The sequence below is a fragment of the Xenopus tropicalis genome, chromosome 9 (genome assembly GCF_000004195.4).
Source record: "Xenopus tropicalis strain Nigerian chromosome 9, UCB_Xtro_10.0, whole genome shotgun sequence".
Classification (NCBI taxonomy): domain Eukaryota; kingdom Metazoa; phylum Chordata; class Amphibia; order Anura; family Pipidae; genus Xenopus; species Xenopus tropicalis.
In genome coordinates, this window is record NC_030685.2 from 54,500,431 (window position 1) to 54,522,326 (window position 21,896).

General features: G+C 38.6%; 1 protein-coding gene across 3 annotated transcripts in view; it reads left to right on the plus strand.

Annotated features, from left to right (window-relative positions):
• Positions 1 to 21,896, plus strand: part of map3k13 (mitogen-activated protein kinase kinase kinase 13) — a 64,903-nt gene that overhangs the window by 16,976 nt on the left and 26,031 nt on the right. For all 3 annotated transcript variants that reach the window (XM_004917785.4, XM_002936531.5, XM_004917786.4), the window contains exon 2: positions 19,361 to 19,919. In XM_004917785.4, the coding sequence (XP_004917842.1) occupies positions 19,442 to 19,919 (478 nt within the window). In that variant the 5' untranslated portion in view covers positions 19,361 to 19,441. The remainder of the gene's footprint in view (positions 1 to 19,360; positions 19,920 to 21,896) is intronic.

Consider the following 21,896-nt stretch of genomic DNA (forward strand, 5'->3'; position numbering starts at 1 on the left):
AGATTTATTTATACTAGATATACCATGACCTGGATGAATGAAAATCTTCATAGTCATATCGTTTAAAAGAAAATTCTTTTGCATGTAGAAAGCAATTGAATATAGACTATAATTTTTGGATGGTAGGGCTCAAAGCATGTATTCATGATAATATAATCTGTCTAACTAGTCCCAATTTTAACAAGCCCCTCCCCCCTTTTGTTGGAATTTTGTAAACAGGCCTTCCTATACAGCATATATTCAAGAGTTTAAAGGGGAAAAACTGTTTTTTTCTGAGCTTTCAATATACCCTTATTACAAATGTTCAATAAAATGTTCTGTGGTTAACAGACCTGAAAATGAGAAGAATATCAGAAATGTACAAGGCATTGTGGGAACTGGAGTCTGGGCTGGAAAGGAAATGATTTCTGATACACTGTTTCTATAGTTTTGCAAACTGAGAATGCAATGATAATTTGTTGACAAACTGTTTTTAAATAACTTAAAAATCATTAAATATTTCTAATATATATTGGTAAATGCCATTGATGTTCTGTTTTGCATGGATGCTGTGGGTTTTTTGCACTTTTGCCCCTGTTTTTATGTAACTTAATGAACTGGAATTATCCTCCTCTTTTTTGTTTAGACTTCTGTATTATTGAGCCAAATGAAACTGGTAATGGCACATATTGGCACTGCTGCTTGTTGTAAAGTAGATACTGAAGCACTGGATAGGTCAAGAATTCCTTACCTCCTACACAAAGTACAGTGCATTGAAAATGTAGTGCTACTAATGTGAATATGGGCCAGTTAAGTAGCAAAGACACTGCAGCATAATCAGTTATCTATGCAGTTTAGTAGATATACACATTTTCTATTTTATACAGTAAAATGCAAAATAAATCCATGACTTTATTTGGTCATCAACCAAGAGTATTTTCCAACCTGTTTGAATAATATCTGAATAAGCTCTGATCATCTGTCTTTCATGGAGAGCATACATTTGGGCCCATACATTTACTAGTAGGCTCAATAGCCAAAGTATACCCATTTATAGGCAGCTTTATAGTGCAGAAGCCAATTGCCATGACTTTGCCTGGGTCATTCCCCTGTCTGTATCTGTCTACATTCAGGTAGCAAGTGATGAAGGTTGTACAGTTGCTGCTCCCAGCTAGATCTGTGGTTGTTGTCAATGTCATGTGTTTATAATAAATGGCAATAATGTAACAAAATTAAAAACAACGTGCACCCTACAAAAATGTTTTAAATCACACTTAGCACTCTTTTTAGTTATTCTATGGCATATTAATTATTTTGTGTGGCCAGTTCCATGTCCCTTACACATCACAGAGGTTAAATAAAAATGTAGAGAGTGTCTCAGTTTAGAATACTTTCTGTGTCATGTGTCTCTCCTTTGCATTTCTTCCATCTGTCGTTTTGGGGCCCTACTACTTCTAAGCGGTAAGTTTCCCCACTTGCAAGGCTACAGAGACTTCTGACTAGAAATGTTTCCAAGTAATTTTTGTAATTTTGTTAACAGGATTGTGACAAATAAATTCCTGATTATGTGTGATTTGAGAAAAGTACTATAGCCAATGAGCAGGCTCATAAGCACTTGTCTACTTACAGGAGAGGTTCTAATATTATGAGATATAGATTTAAGTTTCTACTTTGCAGGAGCTGGAAGCAGCTGGCTATAACTGGTAAAGGATTAACCCTATTCAGCTGCTGATGGGAAGTGTAGATATGGTTTGTACTAACTGTTTGGGTGTAAATATCACACAGAGATATGACTTTTAAATGGTTCTGTCCCAATTACAGTATACTGGCACATGTATTGTTTTGTTGAAGCTATTCTCTGAAGGAAATGTTTCCAATGATAGTTATATGTGTGTTATATAGATCCTGGCTTATATGAAAAATTGATACATATGATGCCAAACAAAAGGTCTGTATAACAAAGGGAAATGAAACCATTATGTATGTGTCCTTGCTGTGTGAGCAACGGTAGTTTTCAGTAGCTGCTTGCATTACTTGAAATTGGCACACACATTTGGGTATTTGGACTTGATTTCAGGCTTCTCTCAAGCATAAGAGTACCATGTTTTGCTATTCTGAGCAAGACAGACCATTATTCATGATGATTGTAATGTATAACCACAGGATTTAGAATTTCAGTACTGTACTTATAGACTTCTCAGCACTCACTGCTGGTTCTGATACTGAAACAGTGTAGCAGAAGACAGTTCTCCTCTAGCCAATACTCAGTTTCCCATAATGAATTGCATTAATCTTTACAGGTTTGATAATCAGGAGGCTTCTACTTCTTTGTTTCAATAATTAGAACCAACAGGGAACATATATGATGTCATTTTCTATGCAGAATGCAATGTGCAATGACCCATTTTTTGCCCTTTGCTGCATGACTGCGAGCCTCTACCTCCGTTTCAGAGTTTAGAGACTTTCAGCCCCTTGAATAGAGAGCTTTCTGCCTTGAGAAGCACTCAAAAGTAGTAGGTGTAGGAGGCAGGTAGGTGTCACCTCTCCACCCCCCACACATTCACTATCTTACGCATTATACAGGCTCACAGTTTAGGAAGCAGCAGGATGCACAGACCACAAGAGGGGCCCTGTGCAGGCGGTAAGTTCAGAGCTTGTTAGTCCATAGTGTATCAGATGAAAAAATGAAATTAGTAAAGGTGGCCATACATGTTGCAATCTCCTGATATGCTCACCTAAGGTGGGTGATATCGGCTAATGTGATCATTTGGCCCCTAGAAATTAAAATGGCGGGCATAGGCATAAGAGCCCATGTGGTGCCCGATACAGAAAATTAAACCTGCCCGATCAATATCTGGCCAATTTTAGGACAGATGTTGGTCAGGTAGGCCCATAGGGAAGGCCCATACACAGGAAGATAATCTGCCGAATCTGTCTAAAAGACTTGAATCTGCATCTGAAATATGCCCGTGTATGGCCACCTTAAAAGATCCTGCAATGCCTCAGAAGGTACCAGATTTAATAAAAGCCAGCATATCTGCAAAGGCAGAAGTTCAAGGGTAAGGGCACATACAGCATTTTGATTTTCTAAAGGCATTAAAGACATCTGGATTTCTGCTCTCACTTTTGTGTATGCTAATACCCCATTCTTCTTCACATTAAATTCTAAATTCAGACTAGGAAAATCCTGGTCAGGTTCCCTTAGTCCCTCCAGGCAAGCAATATGGTAGCTGCCATTTACTATATATACTTACAAATAAGTAGAGTTGTGTGGCCCTTAAGAGATTTGTTATAGTATATATAACAAAGCAAAAATAAATGATTTCCCAGTCCTAGTACACAATTGGCTTTAGGCTAGGTAGAGGTAAAAGAATTTCATTGTTCCCAGTGAAATGAGAATGAGCCAATTGTACATTACTCTATTAATATTATGTTAGCTGCATATTCCCCAATTACTTTCACTGGAATAGTATCACATGAAATGAACTTGCCTTGCCTCAGGCAACCAGAATACCTTATGCTATATATGCATTATATTCTGCCCAGTGTAATGTACTTTGCCTACTTACTTGGCACTGCAGGGGAAAGACTTGTGGCAGAAAAGCAAAACCTTGCCCAAATTAGTCTGCTGTATCTGCATCATAAATTAGGCTTTTATGTTAACTAAATACTTATACTTATAATAAGTAAACTTTATTAACATGTTTAATGTGGTAAGGAGTATTTTTGAGAAAATAATATGGGGAACAGAAAGTAAGATGCCTTTCTTATATACAGCCCAGAATAGTGAATGCCCCACTCTGCCTGGTGACCAGTAAATGATTCCTTCTGATTAGGTTGTATGGGATGTTAGAACTGGGGCAAACTTTGTGACTTTTGCTACATTAACAAACTAACAGTTATGAAATTACCTGACACATAAAGTAAAAGTGCCAGATTTGGACTTATAATAGATATGCTTCTTATGGGCACTCGCAATGTATTATGAGATAGATCAGGTTCCATTCTTCTGGCTGTCAGGCCATGGGGTGAATCAGAATACCCAGAGTAGAGAGGCAGGAAAAATTAGATTTTAATTGCTAATGAGTCAACCATTGAGCAATTTTTTAAAAGGCATCAAATTATAGAAAAAACTTAAAAGGCCATTGAGACAATATTGTGTGCATTATGTTAGAGGGGTACAAACATGTTGGCAAAATGCTAGAAGTTGCTGCTTGTGCCATTGATGTAATGCAATAGTTTACAAAGTGGGCAGGCCTAGCTAGAGAGGCATAGAGCAGTGGTAGACTTATGGGTAGTTAGAGTGATATTAGGGTGAATATCTATTTCCTCTCCCAGATACTCTTGGAAGCACAGCTTTAAGGTCAATGAGGGTGAGTTTTGGGGGGCACCCTTACTTGCAGATCTAATTATATTGCTGATAGCTGATGGCTGATATAGCAGTTATGACCTTGTTACGGGTTGTCCTGATCAAATGTTGGAACACAAAGTGCATACAGACAAAGGCAAGAAATTCTCTGCACTCATCCATATCTACTGTATTTATTTAGGACCTTAGGATATTTTGTTCATAAATCTACCTTAAAAATGCCCTCACCTTTAAAAACAGTGATTGTCCATATATTGTAGTATATTCAAGCTGGCCAACTATGCCAAAGTCAACCCTGGTCTGGCCAGTCCTATAATCACTTTTATATGATCCACTACTACATGTAGCTGGCCAATGCTCCTGTATAAACTATAACAAAAAAGTGAAAGCTCACCACTAACCATTAGGTGGGGGTGGGGTACAGTAAGAGTGTGACCACAAAATGCGTACACACAAAGACAATAAATCCTCTGTGCTCACCCATATAAGTTTATTTATACAAACTGTCCTAATGCTTAGCAAAGCAGTTTCCTCTCTTATAACCTTGCTAGCAAAGAGAACACAGGGAGTGCTGTGCAAACAAATAATAGTTAAATCAACATAAACCTTGCTCTGTACTAGTGATACCTTGGTTGGTTAAAATTACAGAAAAATTTAGCAGATGTCTTTCCAATAGCTCTGCTGTACTGTGGGATTCCTATAATCAGTGAGTGACTGTTCTTATGTCACAGTCATAAAATCATACATGTTTTAAAAGGGCTTATATCCCATTAAAAACAACCACCAACCTAACCAACATATACAGGTATGGTATCTATTATCTAGAATGCTCAGGATCTGGGGTTTTACAGATAAGGAATCTTTCTTTAATTTGCATCTCCATACCTTGTCACGGGCGACTAATCTCCCCGAACTACCATCCCACCGGCGAACATGTAAGTCGCCGGTGGGATGGTACACGCTGCGCAGGCGATTTCGGCAAATCGCCGAAGTTGCCTTGCGAGGCATTTTCGGCGTTTTGCCGAAATCGCACCGCCGTGTGTGCCATCATGTTTGCCGGTGGGATGGCAACTTGGGGAGATTAGTCCCCCGTGAACAGGGAGATTTGTTGCGGGCGACTAATCTCCCCGTGTGCCAGAGCCCTAAAGGAACAGCAACACCATCAAATTAAAATGTTTTAAAATAATTACAATATAATGTACTGTTGCCCTGCCTGCTATAATTTATATAAACAAAGCTGCTGTGTGGTCACAAGGGCAGACATTAAAGCTGGAAAAAAAAGTGGAAAAGGCACAGGTTACATAACTGATAAGCTCTACTAAATACGACGGGAATCTACACAGCTTTATAGTTATCTACTTTGCAATCTGTGACTTTTCTCCTTTTTTTAGTTTTAATATCTACCCCCATGGCTATACAGCAGCTTTGTTTATATACAAAAGTAGGATTTCTGAAGCAAACACACAACCCTTACCAATGCAGGGAAATAGCACCTAATATATTTATTATTTTGGTACACTTTTATTCTTTGTTATTACTGTTGCTTTAATTCCGCTAAAAATCATTAAGATTGTTTTGGCAGCAATATGGATTCATGCAGCTTAGTTAGGATCAAGTACAAGAGAATTATTAGATTAAAAGGAGTCTATGAGAGTTGGCCATTCTGTAATTCAGAGATTTCTGGATAATGGGTTTCTGGATAACAAAACCTATACCTGCTTAAGGATATAGCAGAGGTTTAAACCGCAGTCTGTTTTGGTAGTATAGCTCCCAGCACCACACCTACAATTTATCAGGTTATAAGACAGGCTGGTTTCTGGTGGGCACAGTTATTCTGGAAATCTGGGAAAGAAGGTTGCAGATAACATGACAGTTTCAAATCAGCAATTGCAATTTCCAAGTAAATGAGTCCTCAAGGATCTTAGGAAACACACACCAAGAAAATGTGTCTAAGGATGAATGGAGGGTATTGCATTCTCTGAAAGGATGTGTGTATTTTCTAGGCTTTTATAGTTTTGTCCTCATACCTTTAAAAGATATACTGTAGTACTCAAAGCTGCTTGCCACTGTGGAACATGGTACAGGGGATGCCTGCCTTCAAGATGGTGATTGGTTTGCTTCATACAATACAAATTGCTGAAGGTCGCCATTGCTTTTGAGCACCCAGTGGCAACTGAATGGCGAGGTGACACTAGTAAATTGTTTAAGGATATTTGGGGGTAATTCTAAGTCATTGATGATTTAAAGGTGTATAAATATGATGGCAATTTTTGACACCATATTTCTTTTTTGAGCATTGATTCAAAATAATGGAAAAAATAAATCACAGGAACTGAACGTAATTAATTTAGCATTTATTAGGCAGCGCAGTGGAATATTAGATTTGAGAGTTGGCACTGTCTTATTTGCTTTTCACCACCATGGCAAAAATGCCAAGCAATTGGATTCACTAGGTTTGCAGGAAGGATAACACAGAGGAGTTAGTTCCTCCTATACATGAGCCCAGCAAGGCGAGTGGGCAGCTGTTAAGATGTCAGTGTCCCCGGGAGTCCTTGTGTCAGTAAAAGGAGGAAATGAAGTCCTATTGATTTCCTAGATCCGGTCCAGCTGCATTTTACTTTTCCTGCTGCTTTATCCAACCCAGGCCTCTCTGCTGGGGTAGGAGGGGGAGAGGATGGCAGAGAACCAGAAGCATTTACTAAAGATCTCCAGATTTGACTAGTGGCACTTTTGTATATTATAAGGTTCAGAGATGTGCAGACACTGCTAAAGGCTAAAAGCAGAACAGCTGAGTAGATCCTCTTTGAGCAACATAATTTATGTTTTCGTTTTTGCTGCATAATTCAAGCCAAATAGCTTTTCAGTATTTGTAGTTTCTTCTAGCGTGATAGGCAGGTGCCTACCTGTGCTTCCTCTCTAGCGTGATAGACAGGTGCCTATCTACCCATTGTAGTATTATCTGAGAGGTCCACTAGAATAGGGGGGTTGGCCTAAGAAAAGGAAAAGCTGACTATCACTTTATAGGCTCTAAAGGTGGCCATACTCGGGCAGATTTAAGCTGCCAATTTGGGTCCTTCAGACCAATTCAGCAGTTTAACCCTAAGGCCAAAGAATAGAATTACCCCGATATCGCCCACCTTAGGTTAACATATCAGGAGAAAGATCTTAATGTTTATGGCCACGTTAAATCATAAAAAGGTTAGCGAGATAAAATTGCAAGTATACAGTATAAGCCACATGTCATGATTTTATATTGTGCAAGCTTTGCAACATGTCTTAAAGCATTTGACCACTTTGGACTGATATTTAACTGTAATTGTGGATGAGCAGCTGGGTATTCTCAATGTGGGGGTTGGCTGTGATGAGAGCAGAAGATTAAAAGGATCAAGTAGGTATTCAGTATGCATATAAGGAGAAAATGATAATGATTAGATTTCATTGTTGTGCTGACTAATGCAAATCTTTGCTGGTTCCCAACACCCAGCTGTGTATTGTGGTCACAATCCCTGTGCCTTTCCTTCTGTTATTGCATTCTGTGTATGGTTCCATGCTTGTTATTATTGCATTCTTCTATCTGGTGCCATACCCCCAATGTTTCATCTAATTCCTTCTTGACTATGTGTGCCAAAGAAAATCGTTTGTTACCACGTTTTAAACTCATGTGTTTGGGTCAGAATAAATACCAAATTTAGTTTTCACACAAAACAACATGTTGCTCACCACCCCCTTTGATGTTGCTCCCAGTGGTCTCAAAGTAGGTGCCCATTTCTGGCTTGGAGGCAAGTTTTGAAAGCACAGACAAAGTTTTACTCCAAGCAGGCTAGCAGGCAGCAAGGAGCTACCAAATAGCCAATCACAGTCCTTATTTAGCTTCCCCCAAAGAACATTTTTCATGCTTGTGGGGCTCACCAACACTTTTTACATCTGAGTGGGGCTCATGAGTATAAAAGGTTGGGAATCCCTGCATTACAGCCTATTATTGCATTTGGTGCTGTACCACCTATTACTGCAATCTTTTCTGGTTGCAATACAATAAGTTACTGCACTCTGTTTGTGATACCATACCTTCTATTGCTGTATTTTGTGAAGCTGTTGACATAACACCTAATATTGCACCCTTTGGTTCTGGTGCCAATGATCTTATATTGCACCCTGTGTATATGGCGCCATCACTTATTGCTCTGTGCATATCTGGTGACTCTTATCATTGCCTCCTGTGAATGTGTATTTAATATGTGGTGCCTTATTGCGCTCTGTAGACATGCACTATTATTGTCTGTTGTCCATAGTTATTTTACTCTGTGTAAGGTTCCACACCATATGTCACTATCCCAGTTACCTTAGATCAGAGCTGTCCAAGTTGGGGCCTGCAGGACAGTTGTGGCCCTCCAAAAGATTTTTATGGCCCCATGTCTGCTCAGAAGCTCCAATATTATTTAAATGTAATCTGTTCCCAAACATGCTGTATGAGATATAATTGGCCCGCCGCATGTAATATGATGGACAACACTGCCTTAGATAAATACAGGCTGCACAGTGTTGCGTGCTTATGTGGACAAAATAGGTGTGGGTCTGAATCCACCCTGTGTGAGTTGCCATACTGCCTCTATTGCACCTCACTGGTTGGAATGTGCTGCTGGTTTATGGAGGTAGATTGCTATGCATCTGAATGAATGAAATAAAATTAAAAAAGGGTCACATTTGGGTGATTTACAGCTGCAAGTGCAGATGCGGTTCAGCTAAAATTGTTGTACAATTTGACGCTATTCACTAAAAGTACTTGTGTCCTAAGCTGAACTGAACTTCCTCATAGTTGCTTTTTACACCTTTTGCATCCATCCCATCTCCTGTTGCGAATCACAATAACAATAACCTCAAAGTGTCCTACACTAGTTTGGACCCAAAGTTGTTCTTTGAACATTGCATTTACAATCATAAATATGTTTAGTAACAGTGATGCTAAATATTTGTATAATATATACATGCAGAGAGCAGGTTTAACATTGCTCTCACAATTTTTCAGGTTCTAGAAGTGACTGGACTATAAAGATTGCTGTCTGTTTGCTTAGGAAACACATGTGATGGTGGTCACACGTAGGTGGTACTTCTATATGAACAGATGGTTGTGTTTCAGGCTTCAGTATGTTTTGAACATAATCATATGCATATACATATACCAGCCTCTGAGACCCCTCTGTGCACCCTTGGCACAGAAGCCTTTTTACTTTCACAGTCTGTGTGGTATCAGCATTCTCCTTTATTGTCAATTTAGTAGTCTAACCTTTTCGCTTTTTTGTAAAATAAATCAATTCTACAATCACCGTATTTAGGACCATTTCTTAGTTGCCTGTAGTTCCTTTTTATTATTATTTTTAAATGAGATTTATAAGAGGAAGTAATTTTGAAAGGGTATTATGGGTTTTGGAAATCCGCATTGGCGTGGCTAAACCAAATCCGCTTAGTGCAGTTCTCCAAAGGATTACCATTGCTTAGGGGCTCAGAACACATTCTGAAAATGATGCCCTGGTCTCCCAGCTATTGGGAGGTTAACTGAATGTTTCACTATGAAAGCAGATACACAAAGATGGAGACTAGAAAGCTGAGTATGACCTCTCCAAACTAGAAAGCACAGTAAAAAAAAAAAATACAAAAACCAAGTTACCAAATGAGGCATTGGAAAGATATCTAGGAAGAGAATTTTCAACACTGAGCAACTAAATTATCTGCAGAATCCTACTGTATTTATTTATAAGAGTGGAACCACAAATTTTAATTATCACACTGACACTCGCCCCTGATTGTTTGGCATTTGGTTGAAATAAAAGCAAAAGTGTGTTCCATTGCTCTAAAATAAAATCTCTCCAAACAGTACCCAGTGGCACGTTTATGCTAACACCAGTATCAGGGACAGTAAGGAATATTGACAATTCAGTAACCACTGACAGCAGTAATAAAAAATACCAATTATTTACTGTGAAAAAGCCTTACAAACTATTTATTGTTTTTAGATCCACTCTGTTTAATGGATCTTTGTAGGGGAACCAACCCCCCATGTATACTTAACTGCTAGCAACCCTGCACAGACCCTCCAGTCTTGCTTAACTTGGCTTCATGTGAGGAACAGAGAGCTACAATCCCCAGCAAAAATACTGTAGTGAGTATAAAAACAGGGATTTGCCAGACCTGCATAATAAGATCTCAGTCTGCTTAATGCAGGATTTTTAAATATAACAGTACTAATCTCAATGTTAATCTAGAAGGGGATCTATCTGATGCTCTGGACACAGTCATATAGTTATAACTTTTTATAGTGGTTTTTAGTTTTGATCCTATAATATTTTGATGTTAGATGGTCATATATTTGTGGTAAATATTAATTAGTTGATCTTGCTCTGCCTAGGATCTAAAATATGGGAACCCTGAAGAGGTGTAGCTTATGATTTTTCTAAAACAGGTCTAGGTCTGGCAGCATACTGGGCAATTCTCACTACAACTAGAGTTTAATATTATCTAGGTCTTTAGTTCCCCTTTAGGTGTAGCAATATCTTGTTTTGAGATGTCATGCAGCATGTCATTTCCCACTCATACTGACAAAGCTTTGTAGGGAAAGTAGCCCACAGAGCTGTCGTAAAGCACAATTTACCACTGCAATTTGGATACACTCATCACTAATCTTCATCCCACTCAATCTAAATATATGACTGCATTCACAGTTTGCACATCAAATAGCTCTGTATTAAATTCATATATTAGACCATCTCTATGCAAATGGTTACTGCTGCTGAAAACCCAACATGAATTACTTCAGTAAATACTGTACTTGTTGTACCCTGACAGTTCTGTTATATTCTGTTAGGGTGCAGTAGTAGTTGTTGTTTAATATCCGCAAGAAAAATAGACTTTTTCTGTAACCCTGCTTCACTTTATGCAAGCCATATTTGTGGAGCAGTATCTACGCAGCTGTGTGGAATGCATCTAAAGCAAATGTTAATTAGCCATGCAGCATGTGAATTTTTTGTGCCAACATTAAAAGCTCCACTAAGCAATGCTACCATAAACAAAGGAGGCCAGAGTTAATAGATTTGTGCTCCACTAACATATATATATATATATATACACAACTCTGAATAAACCTCTTTGTATTTTCATAAGTCCTGTGAGTGCGGTGCCAGTTACATTCTGTTACTTTACTCCGTTTTTGTACTGCACCCAGGCATCTTTGATCTTTGTTTGTCGAGAGTGCCTGTCTGTCAGTATATATTATATATATATATATATATATATATATAATAAGTTCAAGAATGGACAGCACACACTTTAAAGTGCAAAAGGTATATTAAAAGATCAAATTCATACTGTACACAAAATATATATATATAATATGTAGAGAAAAAAAGCCGGCACTCACGTAATGTCAGAGTCAACAGTGCCTGGGTGCAGTATATAGGTAAGTATATACAGAGAAGAGAAGAAATGCCGCACTCACAGGTCTTAGTGAAAAAAATAAAGAAAATTTATTCAGTCTGCCTGAATAAATTTTCTTTATTTTTTTCACTAAGACCTGTGAGTGCGGCATTTCTTCTCTTCTCTGTATATATATATATATGTATATATATATATATATATATATTTATTTAGCTTTCAGGGTGTTTATTGTTAAGTCTGCAGGGTAACAGCAGTTTCCTGTTGAAATACATCTTTCATATGTGCCCAGTATTAAAGGTTGGTAAATTACATAAATATGATTCAAAGAGGATATGCCAGTGAATGAACATAAAGTTATGCAAAACAAATCTGACCAATCACGGTTGCATCCCATTAGCAATCATACTCACTCTTGTCTCAGTAGCTACATCTCATGTTCTCCGCTAAGATAAACTAAACAGACCACCCCTGTGATACAAGCTTTAAAATAGATTATGAAATTTCACAGAGAACAGCAATATTAAAAGGGTAAATAAGGAAAATGTGTATATTGCAGCCCATAGTACCAATTTCCTATATATACCACACTTCCCTTGAACCCTCATCAGCTCCCACCTGCTTCTCTACAAGAAAGGATACCATTAATTGTGTCCATGTCCCTTTATCTCTTTGGGATTCTCAGGGCAGTCAGTTTAAAGCATGCCAGGCACCACAAACGAGTGGTTTCTATAAAGAGTCAATTTAAATTGAAACTACCTAAAATGAGTAATATAGTTGAGTGAGTATTGATTTAGCTGTGACGTTTATTTATAGCGTGGGGGCTGCCATACTTAGACATCTGGCTGTTGAATAAAATTTGTTCTGCAGGCTCCAGTATAGTGGCCCCCATAGGCACAGTGTTTGCTTGTGTTTTAAGTAGACTTTGAACATAAATTCTGTTTAAACATGAGAATAATTTGAGCATGTGATTACTGTTTGAACAGGGCATATTTATGCAGAAGTCCTCTATTTTATCTAAAGGGAGCAAAGTTCAGCTGATAAATTTTGCGTATTGGGAAAAGGTTTGTTGTTGTTATGCTTTTCTATACACACTACCATCTGGGGAGGACAGGTTGAAGTCCACTCAGGGCCTAGGTCCTTGTGGGGGGCACATTCAGTTTTGAGGGGGTGGCTTAGAGTCTGGTTTGTTTAGACAAGCATTTTTTTTAAAACTTTGGGCCCATACTACTTAGTCGTTAAAGCCTTCCCCCCAGCGGGCCTAGGCAGGCAGTGGGCTAGTAACACACACCCCTGGAGGGTGGTACCTGCCAATTTAGTGAAATGGGATTCCAGGATTTCTGACTGCAACACATAGAAAATGTCCTGTATTAATTTAAGTTGTGACCCTTTATGTGGGGTACATGGTATAAACAGTGTTTGCCAATGCCCTCTTCATCTAATTTGTACCTACATAGTCCTCAGTACTGCATGGGCAGTGGAGGGATCAGGGACTGGATTAACTTCAGCAGGTGATAGGCTCGATGGGAGCTCAGTCAACCTATGGTTTTAATGAGGTCAAATAAAGCAAAAAGGTCAAATAGAGCAGAAATAGAGAAGTGCTCGCCACCAGTTTTGTTGCTTTGTAGTATAATATCTAACTTTAAGCTTGTACTCTTTGTCATTGTCTTTATTCCTCTTAGCCTACTCACTGTGAAGTCTGTATAAATAGATAAGTGGATTTGCCTGCAGACAAATGGATCTGATGCAACAAATGAAACAGGTTGTTCTACCTAAGTATATAATACAGTTATTAGCTCAGCCACTTCCTTCATACGCTTTCAGCTGGAATCGACTACAATTTTTGTGCTAGGGGCTACTGCCATGATCCAGGCAACAGTGAAGGTCCCCTTTGGCAGCAGATTTATAAGATAATATTTGCATACAGAAATAAACACACTTTTGTTAACACCTTGGTTTTTCCAGACAGGTTCCATGTTTTTATTATACGTTTACCTGTCTCCACATTATTATTATTATTATTATTATTATTATTATTAATACTAATAAATCATTACACCTTTACTGTGTCTGATGGTTTCTACTATTGGCAAGAGTCCAACCTTATCCATGTGCTGCATAATATAGAGAATTATGTTATGATGTTATCATATCTCAGTCCACTTGTGAATCTTTGTTATTCAGTAACATGATAGAATTGGTCAAGCATCTAAATACTTTGGAAGGTACTAGATGTGGAAGGAAGGAATTAATCTAAGACATGAAATAAAAAAGGCAAATACAAAAAATGTTAAAAAGATTCACCAGTGCTTAAAATAAGAGATACCAAAATATAGTAGGTGAAACAGAATCTTGCTGTGCTTTCCAACACTGTTCCTGTATTGGACCGATATCCTGAAATATAACATGATTGATTGCCAGGTTATATAAGAGTGGTGTTACATGATGAGGTCTTTGGTGCAAATGACAAGCCAGGGGTCCATAAATATTCCTTTGGAGGACCTCATTCCATTCCTGGATTCTCCAGTTATACAGCTCTTATTTAGGGTTCCTGCTTATACATCTAAGGGCCGTGACAGATGGGGAGATTAGTCGCAGTGCGACAAATCTCCCTTGTTGCGGGCGACTAATCTCCCCGAAATGCCATCCCACCGGCTAGAATGTAAATCGCTGGTGGGATGGCATACGCGGCGCCGCGATTTGCCGTAGTTGCAGAAGTTTCCCCTCAAGTCAACTTCTGCTACTTGGGCAAATCGCGGCACTGTGTATGCCATCCCACCGGCGATTAACATTCTAGCCGGTGGGATGGCATTTCGGGGAGATTAGTCGCCCGTGACAAGAGAGATTTATTGCGCGGCGACTAATCTCCCTGTCTGTCACAGCCATAAGGCTTAAAGAGTAAATATAACCCCATTATTGATATAAGCTAATTCAGTTGGCCTTATGTTAAAAGGTGCATAAGCACCATCTGAAACTGTCAAGTAGTGGTAAGTATAAAGCAAAGGAACTTTCAGAGTATTCTTAAAAACATTTCACGACTCGTCGGAGTGGCCAGTCATATATAAGCCCTAGTACGGTATATGTCCATTAATATAGGCTAACCTATATGTATAATAGAAGGGGACCTGAAAGGATAAGATTCACTGATTTCCCAAAAGTCCTCCAAACTTAATGTTTAAGGGATGCTCTGTTGCATCTTGCTGCCAGAACTGCGTTAAACCAGCTGTTGGCACACATTTTTGTTTGTCCTCTTTCTATAAATGCCAGGCCAGGATCCAGCTGATAAATGAGAAGGGGAATGTTAACACACAAACAGAAATTATCACCTGGACAGCAGGTAAACATAGAAACAAAAGCAAACAGAACCAAATATTTCCTTCCTGAAACCTGCTATTCACCTTTGCTTTTCTTGTTGGTGCTCAGGTACATTTCAGTAATGAGTTTGGGATTGTAAAAACCATAAAGTTTTCTTCTTGTTAGATAAAATAGTAGTACTCTTAAGCTGGCCATATACGAACCAATATTATCATACCAAATGAGGTTTCACGATATTTGGTGCATGTATGGTGGACTGATGAGATGACCAATGTCGTAAAAGCCTTGGATATCAGTCATCTCATCAGGACAAAAGATTTTGATTGGCGCACTAGAAGAAGCATTCATTTAAGGCTGAATTGTCAATTAAAGGAACAGTAACACCAAAAAATGAAAGTGTATAAAAGTAATTACAATATAATATACTGTTGCCCTGCATTGCTACAACTGGTGTGTTTGCCTCAGAAAGACTACTATAGTTTATATAAGTTAGCTGCTGTGTAGCCATGGGGGCAGCCATTCAAAGGAGAAAAGGCACAGGTTACTTAGCAGATTACAGATAAACCCCCATTATACAGGGCTTATCTACTGGTTATCTGCTATGTAACCTGTGCCTTTTCTCCTTTTTTTCAGCTTGAATGGCTGCCCCCATGGCTACACAGCAGCTTATTTATATAGTAGCTTTTCTGTAGCAAAAACACCATATTTTTGTAGAGCAACAGCACATTATATTTTAATTACTTTAAAACACTTTAATTTTTTGATGTTACTGTTCCTTTAAGGGGTAGAATTTCTATTGTTCCCACCTCTATATCTGTCAGTGGAGAGTACGAAAGATTGTAATTGTAACATCTTCAGGCTAATGTCACATGGTCCAGGGTAGTTGGGGCTGATTCTTGGCCTGTGTTTATCAGCATGTCAACAATCAGCCCCTACACTGACATCAGCCTATTTCTGAGCCTGGAGCCATTGCATCAGCCTGGGTGCAGGCACATGGAGCAGATTTATGCACCGAAAAGTGAGAGTATGCATTTTAGCTCTGAAATATGCTCCGTGTGCCTATACTTGGGCCAAGGAAATAGCTCTAGGTGCAGGCACAGGGAAAGGCTGATGCCAGTGTAGAAATGCAGGGCTGTGGAGTCGGAGGCAATTTTGGGTACCTGGAGTCGGAGTCGGCAAAAAATGAACCGACTCCGACTCCTACTAAATTTAAATGGGAATAAAAAAAAAAAAATAAAGCAAATTTAAGTGTCCCAATTCACAAACAGTCATAATTAATTACTTACTATGTTGTAAATCCACAGAAATTTAAAAAATTGTGAGGTGATTTGTGCAAGTCTAGGGAAATTAGCTGACACAAAGTATGACAAAGTTTGAAATGATGATGGTTATATTTATAAAGGTGTGTACTTTGATATACTCTAGAAATAGACACTATTATTCCCCCCTCCTCGGAGCTGGTGTAACCCATAAAAGTCAGTGGGGCAGAGGAGTAAAGTTGTGTTGATTTTCTACAGAAAATCTTTATTCCACCTTAGATTAAAGGTAATGGGAATGTGACTTTACAGCAGTTCTTTCACAGCTATACCACAATTTTACTCCCAACTACACATCCAATGCACAGCAACTTAAATACACATGATTTTACATGGTTAAAGTGATTTGCAGTGGTCTATACTAACTTTACCTTTTTACAGAGCATTATAAATCTGCCACTAAATCTGTGCTTTGTTTGCATATCACATGTATAAAAATCAGTTGTTTGCGACCTGCAGGCTTTCATTATTGTTGAGCCATAACATTCAGTCCCCAACAGTTATATAAGTGGGACTTCCTACAGGAAGCACTGTTATTGCACCAGAGGCCAGTTATGTGTCAGTAATGTGTCAGTTTTCACTTTTGAATCAATTTTAGAAAATAGATAGTTTTGGTTTGACTCTGTGGCACATGCCATGTTGATAAACAGATGCCACCATTAAGCTAGCCATATGTGGCGTTACTGGAATTGTAGCTTTATTTTGTTTGGCAACACACACATTCATATTGATGAACAGATGCTCCTATTAAGTAGGCTGCATGCAGAATGACATTTAGGATTACTGGCCTATTGGCCTGAGGACCAGCCAGTCTCTTATTTGTACTAGCAAACTAATCCACACTGACCCGATGGTATAGTGAATCCCTTAATGAACCCTACCCTGCCAATCTTCTTCCAGGTACCATGGTGTACAAACTATTTTGGTACCTTGGATCCAGGTATTTAGTGGGCTGCCATGTCCTACTGGCTGCTATCTGCTGTAGAGTAATTACACTACTGGTAGTAGGGCCAATCTGGTTTTTGGAAAAGAAGTCAGATCACAGGAGGGCCTATGTAGAGATGAACACATAGTCCTAGCCACCTAGACAGACTCACCACCAAGTGTCAACAAGTGATGTACTATACTTTATCCTGCAACACCTGACATATTCAACACAGGCTCACATTTAGTTCATTTGAGACAGCAGTCCTTTAACTTCCTACACTGTCACATGCTGTTTGATTTGGCAGGTCCTTAAGCTGTTTGAGTGTAAATATATTTACACAACAATGAAGCACCTGGTCAGAAAGCAAATGCCAGCACAGCCATGACTAAAACTACTCAGATAACCTTATCCACTGACAGATTCATGTAATGTAAAGGGAACCTTAAGCATAGGCACTTTTTGCTGTCTACTGTACTTCTCCGTGTCCTGAGCGGTGCTTGGTGGTGTACACAAACTGAACCAGAGCCTTAGTCCAATAAATGATGTATTTCAGTATATATATAAAACAATGTTATATTTTTTACAAAAATATAAACAATGAACCATACAAATTAAGAAAAATGTATTGTAGCTTTGGGTCCCCAGGATTTAAATAGGACTTTCTTCACACAGTGCCAGACCTGATGAACATCTCTAATGAACTTCAAGTTGAATGAGTTTATTCTACCCAAGGATAGGCCATGGTAGGCAGCTGTCAGTGGCGCTTTTGCTCTGATATGGTCATGCTCTGTTAATTACTGCACACTCCATTCTACATAATTAAATGCGAGCATTGGTGAAGACAGGGATTGATGATTTGCTTCCTCTAACACAGACTGCCCACTCTATATTCAAATGCTGCTTTTATTTATTGATGAGAGCACATATGCCAAGGCTTCCCCACTCTGCACTTTAAGATTTAGACATTTCTGTAGCAAATTTTGCTCTGCAATGAAAAGCATGTTGTTTTAATATTTCTTCACTTATTGGCAAAATATACAAATGTGACACTCAACAACAATGTTGAAATAATGTAATATAGAGAACAGCAAACCTGACATTTACCTTAATAAAGTTTCAGCACACCCGGCAGCCATAGGGAATTATGCAGTCCAACATGGCCACCTACAGCAAGGATAAGTAGTGAGTTAACAGCAGTGCTACAAGGAGTTTTATTATACATGAGGGAATTTATGAGAAAGAGATTGAGATTAAATATGGGTTAGAGGGCTGAATGGCTGGCCAGCTGGCTAAATAGAGTTACCTGCATTTTCAGTTAATCTCTTCTTGCTTTTGAACAGATTCTATCAGGCAATTTTGTTGAAAATTTGCCAGATTATTTGTGTGGTTTATATTTGATACAGAGGATAAATTATGCTTGCCATGCACACAAGCCAATTTGGCCAAAATATTTTTTTTATTCAAAGTTCATTTCTATCCCCATGGAAGTAAAATGTTTAAAATATATATATTTTTGGATTGAGAAATTATTATTTATAGATGTTCTATTTATGGTTGCCTTATCCCATGCAATAAACTTTTTTTTACACCAAAAAAATTTGTGAGAATTTTAACTGGATAAACTCTGGAGCTAACACGCCATCACTGATCTGTATTAGAATGTCAGGCCATTACTACCTCATCTCTCTGTGTGTATAGTGTCTTAATTGAGCCAGAACATCATAGGGTGCACTTTAGTTTAGTTGCCTATGGACCAATCCACCAGGGCAGTGCCATTTTGCCATCCATGTTTATAGTTATTTTGTACAATATGGTCACAATGTAATGCAGATTTCTTTAACACTGCAGAGCAGTGCACCCTTAAGATTAGTTAATTTGGTAAACAAGAGGGGAAAGACTAAGGAGCTAACTTATTGTAGTGTATGTTCATGGTAGGTATCATGAAGTTTAAACTGCAGTACCAGTATGTATGTATTCTGTTTATTATCAGAAGTGATCAATAATAATGTATCTACTTAACTTTTCCTTCAGATCCAAATGCCCTACAATCCCAGATGAACCAGAGTTGAAAAAAGTCCATCAAGATAGGAGAGTCTTACGGTTGGCAACCCCATGCACCTGGATGATACTATGGCAAGCCCGCACGAGCCCCTGAGCTGGTCATCTTCTCCCAACCTCATTGTTGATACTTTACGGGAAGATAAAGACTACATGGTGGATTATGGTGACCATACCACCATTGGCCATCATGAAATCAAAGAGACCCCGGAAAAGTACGATTCCCTGGATAATGCCAGTAGCCCAGTTACTGCCACTGTCCTGACCTCGGTTAGTGAAGACTCTAGAGACCAGTTTGAGAACAGTGTTCTTCAGTTGAGAGACCAAGATGAACCTGAAAATACAGCACCTCAGGGCAGCAGTCCCTCAGGAGATGGAGGCAGCAACAGTGGAAATGAAGACATTAGAATACATTTCAGCCGTTCTGGAAGTGGGAATGGTGGTTTCTTAGAGGGGCTTTTTGGCTGTTTACGACCTGTATGGAATATCATAGGAAAGGCTTATTCTACAGATTATAAACTTCAGCAGCAAGGTAAGAGAGGTAAAAATTAAATAACTTAAAGGAGTAGACTTGTTTCACTGTGTCAGTAGCTTTTTAGCAGAGTGTATTCCAGTTCAAATTAAAACATGGCTCTATTTTTATTTAATGGGAAAAATCTGTTGCTGGAAAACGTGGCTTTTAAGATGTTGAGGTGAGGTGTCAAAAGGTAGTGTAGTCCAAAGATTACTAATTCACTTGTAGTTCATGTATGGGATCCATTATCCAGAAGCCCGTTATCCAGAAAGCTCCCAATTATGCAAAGACAATCTTCCATAGACTCCATTTAACTTAAAAAATAAAAATTTTTTAAAATGGACTTATTTTTTCCTCTATAATAATAAAACAATACCTTATACTTAACCCCAGCTAATATATAATTAATCCTTATTAAAGGCAAAACAATCCTGTTTCATGTTTAAATGATTTTTAGTAGTATTAAGGTATGAAGATCCAAATTACAGAAAGGCACCTTGTCCAGAAAAACAACAGGTCCTAAGCATTCTGGGTGACAGGTCCCATAACTATACCACTTGTTCTGGAGGCAGATCCCCTCTGCAGGCAGAACCAGCAGATAAGATTCTCTTAGGAATATCAGATCCCTCATTTTAAAGGGAGACCTCTACAACATCTAATTTGTGGAAAAAGGTATACTTCCCCTTTAGTTGATATCTTGCTGAGCACCCTGGAAAAAATTATGTTACCTATTTGGTTAACATAGAGAGAATTGCTCCATGTGCCTTGTGTCAGCCTTTCACCCTTAATTATCCTTTATTATTGACATGCAGTCATCCTCTCACAGAATATTAGCATATGGCTCCAGCTAACATTTTACTGATTTCCCTTCTCTGCTTCGGCCCTGAGTCCAGTTATAATTTATAAAGTGTATAAGCGAGAACTGTATCATTCTAGCTTTCTGGGTGTTCAGTCTCTAGTGGAGATTGTCAGTCTGCTTTAGCCATGTGCAGCAGATGGTTAATTTGCTCCCCCACCGCCACCACTGCCTTTTGTGTAGAGCAGAAGGGCAGAGATTAGTGTTCCCATTGTCTGCTAATGAGTGAGGAGCTTGTGTGTCAGTCTGTGTCCATGTCAGATGGTCATGTGGAAGGTAAGGTGGGAGTGGGAGACAGAGGGAACAAAACAGCTGAGCTGCTACTGCCAAGGGCACTGTGTATAACAAAAGTGTTGGCGTCTTATCGAATATTACCATTTACTTATCTGTACACAAGGGGCATATGTGTAAAGCAAGAAAACGGGTGGGCATACTGTCACTCAAATTTGCTCCAAAGCCATTAATGCTTTGTCACATGAAATTCTGCCATTTTGGGAAGCAGGGTTTCTTATTTCCATTTGAGTTAAACTCAGTTTGTTTACATCATATTAAGTGGCCTATTAAAGAATCTTACCAAAGAAGAATATATATATATATATATATATATGTGTATCAGATTTTTTTTTTTTTTTACTTCTTTTCCCTTGAGCCACCATTTTGAAGGTCTGCGTGCTCCCTTAGAGATCACCTGACAGGAAATAATGCAGTTCTAACTGTAACAGAAATAAGTGTGGAAGTAAAAGACAGAACTTTGGTCATTAATTGGCTGATGTGACCTTTATGTGTGGCCATGATTTCTTTGTTGCACCCTGAATGGTATGATCCCATGGGGTGTCCCTAAGTACTTAAAATGGAAGTTTTCTATTTAGAACTTCCCAGTGTCACATACTACTAAAAAAGTATGAAAATGGCTTATTTAGATGAAGCAGGGTTTTACATACAAGCTGTTTCATGCAATAAATATTTCAAGAGACCTGCATTGTTTGGAATGTGGTAGAGTTTTCCCTTCACATTCTGCATAGTGGGAGATGTAAGCTTGAAGGGAGATGTTACTAAACGGAGAATGTTGTCTCTGTTTTAGGATAAGAACCCACAGAGCGGTTTAGTCGCGCCACCGGCAACAATAGGAATGTTTTTTT